This window comes from Agaricus bisporus, assembly GCF_000300575.1.
Source record: "Agaricus bisporus var. bisporus H97 unplaced genomic scaffold AGABI2scaffold_16, whole genome shotgun sequence".
NCBI lineage: Eukaryota > Fungi > Basidiomycota > Agaricomycetes > Agaricales > Agaricaceae > Agaricus > Agaricus bisporus.
The window spans coordinates 177,446-185,471 of NW_006267351.1; the positions used below are offsets into that span (position 1 = coordinate 177,446).

Below are 8,026 nucleotides of genomic sequence, written 5' to 3' on the forward strand. Positions count from 1 at the left end.
TCTCTTTCACTTTATAGATCCAGGTTACAGATCAACCCTCTCGAACCAGTGCAACGTCTGCACATAGTGAGTAGGCGATCGGGGCCCATAACCTGTTAAGCCAGCAGCTAACTGGCGCTAGTGGTGAGTTGGTAGAACTTACTGGATAAAGTGTAGAGAGTTTATAGAGAGCTTGCTTTAGATAGAACCTGAGTAGACGAGTAGAACTAGTGTTCGTATTGTTATTGAAGTAAAGGAATGTGTACAGTATATATACTAAACTACTTAAGTGTTCCACATTAAAGTCCATAGAGCAATTACTCATAATTGCTCAGCTTACTCGTATAGCATCACAGAGTGGATGGGAGCGATGAGTGAGCGATGAGTCGCTCAAGAGTAAGGTGGATAGCGAGTATCCACATGCATGTATTAATAGGTATAAGCTTATGATAGCATCAATACTATTATTATTCAACATATTCCTCCTTGAACTTGTAGTTCAGCCGTCGTTGTTTGAACGTATTGGTGATATGTGGTTCTGGGCGGCTAGAGATAACCCAAGCAAGAGGAACCTCGGGATGATCGTGCGCAAAGGCTGTAATGAGCTGGATTATCTTTCCTTGCCGATCACGTTTATCAAGTTCATCAAGCCCATCCAGAAAGACACCCCACGTTTTTCCACCTACTCTGACCTTCTTCTCGACGAAAGGTTTGACAATAAATGCCTTGAACTGTTCTTCCATGCTTTTGTTCACGATTTCAGGATCGAAAGCAAGCAGCTCGGAGACAAAGGCGCAATAAGATTTGATGTGTACTGCGAGTTGGTAAGCAATGGTGATAAAGGCGGCATGAGAGTTGTCCCGGCCATTGGGTCATGAAAAGAATATAGAACCACCCAGACATCCAGCCAAAGCAAGCTTCGCAGCGAAAGTCTGAACAATCGCCGATTTGCCCACTCCAGCAGGCCCAGAGATCCAAAGAATCAATTCTTGTTTCATTTCGTCGTAGAACCAGTCAATGATCCGTTCATTGATTTTGATTCGGGTACCTGGGTGACATAGCGGAGGGGGATCACGAGCGGACGAGTCGTGGGCTGCGCCTGGAATCATGTGCTTCAAAAGTAGCTCTTTGGCTACAGATTTTGTCAGTTCCGAATGAGTTTGTACAACCAGTAATGCTCACCTTTGCTTGCTTTGTTGTCTGCACCCTGCATAACAAACTTTGTGGAATTATCTACCATCAAAGGATTGTTCAGGATCACATGGCGGGCGTTAGTAAAAATGCCGCCTGTTGCATTTGCACTGATGTCAGGAGCTTCAAGGCGGACTGATTAATCAAATCAGCACCAGTGGCAAAATGATTTTGTCATGCTAACCTTCGTGCCCAGTCCCAATGATACTGCGAGCGTCGTTGTGTAGGACACTAGCCGTTGTGCTTATAGCATCTAAAAAGCATGAGTAAAGGATTATAAAGCACAACGTTAACTCAGAGGGCTGTTACCGTGATTCAAGGCGTCATTCCTGGTACTTCCCACTTCCGTTGCACCCCGGTGAGCTTCTGTGGCTATTCAAACATGAGTGAAAAATTCTAGGACACAATGATATCGAGGTGAACCTTCAGACGACTCACTCACGATGACGATACTCGGTGGTGCACTGTCAGTGGCCGTCATGTTACTTCCACAATGATCTTGATTTCCCTTGAGAGACTCTTCTGACGCGAGGGTAGAGAGAGGTTACCATTGATAGGAGTAGGCTGGGGCTTAGGCGCCTTTAGTTTCATTGAAGCTTTGCTGAATTGCCGCTTGAACCATGACCTCATTTGCGTTTGTGGCAGGACCAATGGAAAATAAGTTGTCGCAGAGGCCGGGGGGTAGTAGGGGGGGATGATGGAAGGAAGACAGAAGTCGCTGTATAAACTCCGCGTGCTCTAGGGCCAGATATATGGGCGCCTCATCACACCACACGTGTGATGGAAATCAGAGCGTAGCGCCAACAGCCTCGAGGTTTCCTGAGAGAAAAACCTGTAACGTCACTCTGATAATGGCACATCGGGATCGCTCCGGGCTGACCTCAGGCCTTTCCAAGTCCGCGGTATCTACACATGTCATGGCAGAACACCTTCTTGATAAATATGTTTCTCTCTCATCCTCGTCACTACTCAGTATAGTCAGAATGTTCGGACCGCCGATATTCTTGTCTCATCTAATGGTTATACATATTAAAACTCGGTAAATAGAATAGAAATATACAATTGGGTCGTAGGACAAACTTGAAGGGAACGAGTTAAAAGGAGATAAAAAGTTGAGTTTAAATCCATATTATACGTCGTCCGTGAATGGAATACAGTAATACCCATAGACTCGACGACGCTTAACAAACTTGTAATCCTGAATGACCTGAAACGGGCATTCTTTGAAATCATCATCAGTGAATTTGTGTCGAAAAACTGCAAAGCGATTCCCGAGAACTCCACAAATTAATACTTGAAGATCGGGGTAGTATTGGTGGAAATACTTGAGGCCTGATACGTATTCATTGGTTAAGCAAACCTAGAAGTTGGGGGTCAGAAATCCTGATAATGCAATTGAATGTTACTGCTGGCCTTGCGGGGACTTTGATCATCATGATGTCCCAATTTTTTACGAGAAGAAAGTATGCAAATGTTATCTGTCGGGTGCATTGCCGGCCATTCTAAGCGATCTAATAAGAGTTGTTTCAACTGAATTTCGGAAACACCTGCTTGTGAGTTCCACGCGATGTTTCTACAGCCCAGCGCTTGAGTACATGACGGAAACGCAAGAACATGAACCTACCTTCCACATTTCAAGCCAAAATTTGACGAGTGTATAGGAGTCAACTTGGATACCACAACATGCTGTAGCAGCATCCATCTGGCACAGTAAGTCAAGAAATTGATGAATCTCACAAGGCTGTGATGCTTCTTTTTGCACTGCATTCCATTGTTTTCGAAGCGATTTCCATAATGACCTGTGTATATGGAAAAAAAGGGCGTTATTGAATTCGCCCAGCATAGCCGCGGAATGATTGGCTCCGGAATGAAATTGAGAAGTATATGTCGACCACTCGTCCCCGCAGGCTGAGCATAAATAATTAATGCCGGCAACTGCGACATAGACAATTACGGGCTTACTTGGTCCTGCAGAAGACTGCCTCTTGAAATCTTGCCATATTCTAACACCGGATTCACGGAAATCTCTCTTCGCGGTCCAGGACGAGGTATAGAACTTCTTTGATCGAGTAGCATCCCGCAAAAAGTCGAGAAAAGACGCATGGTGGAAGTGGAGTTTCCTCGAATAGACATCACCGAGAGGAGGAACGTCGAGTAATGAATAAAGATTGTTGATGGAGGCATAAACCTTGCTCAACTCGAGACCGAGAATCACAGAAGTCCCTTCACACAGCGGAGATTGTAGGAAAGATGTGCAACCTCTGGTACAGCGGCCAGCACTCGTTGTGTGATCGGCCACATTTTGGACGGTATGCGAGTGAGAATGCATGTATATAGAGCATCCAAGTGGGCAAAGGGCTGGTCATCAGCAGAACCAACTTTGGAACCATCAATAACAGAGAGGACGTCGTCAAGACGGGTGACCGGATCGACGTGATTCGGATCCCCGACGAATCGAATTGCCACGTCGGCAAATGCAAATAGGCCCAAAGCAGCATGGGCGAGTTTCACCATTTTTTTCTCCTCAGGCCAACCCGTGTGGACGATATGAGGGAAATTAACTTTCTGGATTGTCTCAAAGCTGTTCCTCAGATAACGCTCCACATCTTGGCAGGCTTCGGGTGAGTCTATGGGAACATACTCCTCCTTGTAATAGCATACTAGTCATTGTTGTTTGAACGTATTGGTAATATGCGGTTCGGGGCGGCTAGAAATAACCCAGACAAGAGGGACCTCGGGATGATTTTGCACAAAACCAGTGATAAGGTGGATGATCTTCTGCTGCTGGTGCTGGTGGTCAAGTTCGTCAAGTCCATCCAATAAGATACCCAATGGTTTTCCACCTTTTCCTATGTTCTTCTGCACGAAAGGCTCGACGATAAATGCTCTGAACTGCTCCTCCATGCTTTTATTCACGACTTCGGGATCGAAAGCAAGAAGTTCGCAGATAAAAGAGCAGTAAGGTTCGATGTGTACCGCGAGCTGGTAAGCAACAGTGATAAAAACGGAATGGGAATAGTTACGCGCACTCGGCCGCGAAAAGAAAACGGAGGCACCCAAGCACCCGGCCGACGCAAGAACCTCAGCAAGAGTCTGGACAATGGCAGATTTGCCAACTCCGGCAGGCCCATAGATCCAGAGGAGCAATTCATGTTTGATCTCGTCGTAAAACCAAGCCATTATGCGCATCAGTAAAATCCCGCAATGCAGACATGCACTTGTGTTCCTTCTATTTAGATTCATGGAGAAAATTAGTCCTCTATTGACCTTGTATCTGACTGGTGTCTGTCAGGTATTGCCATGTCTGCACTGGATCTCCAGATATTCACATGTCTGCAAATCGGATTTTTACTGACGCGTTCATGAATTTTGATTCGGGTACCTGGATGGCATTTTGGAGGAGGATCACGAGCGGATGAGTTGTGGGCTGCGCCCCGAATCATATGCTTCGAACGTTGCTTTTTAGCTATAGCCTGTCTCAATTCTGAGTGCATTCATGCGATTTTGTTCTTTCACCTTTTTCTGCTTTATGGTCCACCTTGTGATGAATTATATTGGTCGAATTGTCCACCAACATAGATTCCCTCACGACGAAATGATGGGGGTTGTTTAGAAAACCGCCCATTGTGATTGTATCAACCTGGCAAGCTAAATGACACATATACAATTAAACTTGGATCTAGGGTAGTGATTATTTATGGACTAACCTTCGTGCTCACTCCCGACAATAGTGTGAGCTGCATTGTGTCGAGGACTGTCAATGACTATTGTGCTTATAGTACCTATAAAAATGAGGAACTTATTGTTCAGAAACACGGCTGAAAGGGCTCTTACTGTAATTCAAGGCATCACTCCTGAGGTTTCCCATTTCTGTCGTGCTGGTATCTCTGTCTGTAGCTATCTGTTAGAACCTTGCCAGAATGTCACGGCGTCACGCTGTCACATCTGTCACATATTTTATTACATAATAATTTCCCTCTGCTGCTACAGTTCGACGGAGGCTAAACTATCGGCATACTGCTAAAATGGCACAAATTACAGATCTACCAATTGAGCTTATCGATCTTATCTTTTCTTTTCTACCTCCGAACCATGCGGAACAAGTACAATGGCGGAGGAGGGCAGCGGCTATAGGGAGAGAAGCAAGGCCGGTAGGTTGGCGCCTATCGGGCCATCAGTGTAGGGAATGCGGGAGAACGACGTTAGCAATGTGGGACGCCGAGGAGGATAAAGAGTGGGTAATACAGAGGTGGTCAGCGTGGGGGGCTCGGTATTGGGAACTATCCGGGTTCTTCATACTATGTCCGTGTGATGCGTTGTTAGGTAACTACTTCGGGCATCAATGGTTTGTGTGAGTAGAATACCGGTTTAGGAGTTGTTTGTACTTGTGGACACTTTTATGGTTTGTTTGGTGCTGTTGACGTTTTTATGATCAATTTACTTTTGTTTACTTACTTCTTACTCCACTCTTCTTTTCTCATGTCAAATGTATAATTAGTCTACTTTCTCATACGTACTTCTTTTCACATGTCAGTATATAAATAAGTTACCTAGGGTAGTTGGTCTGTGCGCCGTAGTCTAGGTATATAAAGTAGGTAGAAACTTGTAGAAGACTCCGTCGAGTTCTCTTAGGTTCACGCCTAATATAACTTTTGTCACTATACTCCTTAGTTCTTGAGTTTAGGTGTGACCTGTGACATCACAGTCACAGTCGCCCTAACAGTAGAACTCGACTCCTCCGGGGATCGCACAGCACAGTGCCCTCCCCATCTTTTACTCTCTACTCGCCCTCTACTCTCTGCGCGCCATCGCGGCCGCCACACACATAGCCGGTCCCTAGGCTTAAGGGGTGTCTGCGCATAAACACAACGTGCGCCGTGGACATCGGTGGTTTAACACAGACCATTGATAAGACGAGACCTACCATACTGTGTGGTGTTATTTTCTATCCCTGTACTACCCCATTTGTAACTTCTTGTATAAACCTTGTGCTGCGCTTGCATTGTCAAGTGGTACACGCAGAGGATTGACATTGCCACATTAAGTGCGTGTCTAGATTAGTGTGAAGATCCGTCTTCGTATATAACATTATCTAGGGCAGTAGTCTTTCCCTTCGCCAGTGCGGCACTTCTTGAATAAAAACTTTTCTTTTGTATACACATCCAAGTGAAGCAGGCTATTGGCTTCATTGGATTGGTGGATACGCACCAGGTGACAGGAAAAGACCTCCCTCACCTTCTTCAAAATTTCTCATCGGCTACCGCCCGGAACATTCCGAGTACCTTCCTCTGAATCTGAGGAAGAAGAAGAATCCGCCTCGGAAACCCAATCCGAGGAATCCGAACCAGAACAACGGCAACCGTCCGTATCCCCCCTACCCCTATATCAACCACCTCCCCCCGACGAGTTCTACTGTTAGGGCGACTGTGACTGTGATGTCACAGGTCACACCTGAACTTAAGAACTAGGAGGTAAGTGACAAAAGTTTTATTAGGCGTGAACCTAAGAGAACTCGACGGAGTCTTCTACAAGTTTCTACCTACTTTATATACCTAGACTACGGCGCACAGACCATCTACCCTAGGTAACTTATTTATATACTGACATGTGAAAAGAAGTACGTATGAGAAAATAAACTAATTATACATTTGACATGAGAAAGGAAGAGTGGAGTAAGAAGCAAGTAAACGAAAATAGATTGATCATAAAAACGTCAACAATACCAAACAAACCATAAAAGTGTCCACAAGCTCAAACAACTTCTAAACGAGTAATCCACTCACACGAACCAATACGTACCGAAGTAATTCCCCAACATCGCATCACATGGACATAGTATGAAGAATCCGGCTAACTCCCATTGCCGTGGTCCCCAGAATCCCCATCTCCGTATTATCCATTCCTTCCGTTCCTCTTGGTCCCACATCGCTAAGCATACCCTCCCGCATCGTCTGCACCGATGATCCGATAGGTTCCAACCTATCGGCCTGACCTCTCTTCCTACAGCCGCCGCCGCCCTTCTCCATTGTACTTGCTCCGCATGGTTCGGAGGCAAGAAAGATAAGATTAAATCAATGAGTTCAATAGGTAAGTCTGTAGCTTGCGCCATTTTAGCAGTATGCCGATAGTTTAGCCTCCGTCGAACTGTAGCAGCAGAGGGAAATTATTATGTAATAAAAAAGTGTAACAGATGTGACAGCGTGACGCCGTGACATTCTGGCAAAGTTCTAACAGTACCCCCTCCTTAAAGTCGGCTCCTCCGGAGACGACCCTTCAAGATCTCCACGTTCGCCAATTACGTTCCAATTTCTTAAGATATTCGGCATCAAACTGTTTGTCATCCCATCCGAATAAGGCTTTGGCTGTGAACCGATTAGGTAGTTCCCGTTCTTGGAAACCTGTGTCACGTAAGACATGCTGTATCCTATTGAGTTCCCCATAGAGTTGGTGGAATTCAGTAATCAATTCTTTTGCGTTAGCCAGGTTCTCTTCGGGTTCCCACGAGTCTGCTTCTGCCGTATATCCTTTCCATCGAACTAAGTACCGCTTCTTTCCGCGGAGCCACTTGGCGTTCAGGATCTTCTCTACTTCCCACTCCTGTTCTCCTTCTATTTCTACGGCTGGTGCTGGCTTGCTTCCTTGGCCTTCCGCTTGTTCTCGGTACATTACTATTCGGCTGACGTTGACCACTGGGTGGATCCGAATAGATCGGGGGAGATCTAGTTCCACTGCATTGGGGGAAATAATCTTCTTGACGGTGTACGGCCCGATGAACTTCTCCATAAGTTTCCGAGTTGGTCGTCCCTGAATTTGAAGGTCCCGAGTAGCCAATAGAACTTTATCCCCTACTTTGTAC

At 45.7% G+C, this 8,026-nt stretch overlaps 1 protein-coding gene across 1 annotated transcript; it reads right to left on the reverse strand.

Moving 5' to 3' along the window:
* Positions 1-446: 446 nt before the first annotated feature.
* Positions 447-4,359, reverse strand: AGABI2DRAFT_123104 (hypothetical protein; the record flags this gene model as incomplete). The annotated part of the gene is made up of 9 exons (XM_006457173.1): positions 447-793; positions 881-1,111; positions 1,162-1,305; positions 1,355-1,423; positions 1,480-1,542; positions 1,609-1,692; positions 3,133-3,358; positions 3,400-3,816; positions 3,889-4,359. 9 exons carry the CDS (start codon positions 4,357-4,359, stop codon positions 447-449), a joined length of 2,052 nt encoding a protein of 683 aa, XP_006457236.1.
* Between the last annotated feature and the right edge of the window lie 3,667 nt (positions 4,360-8,026).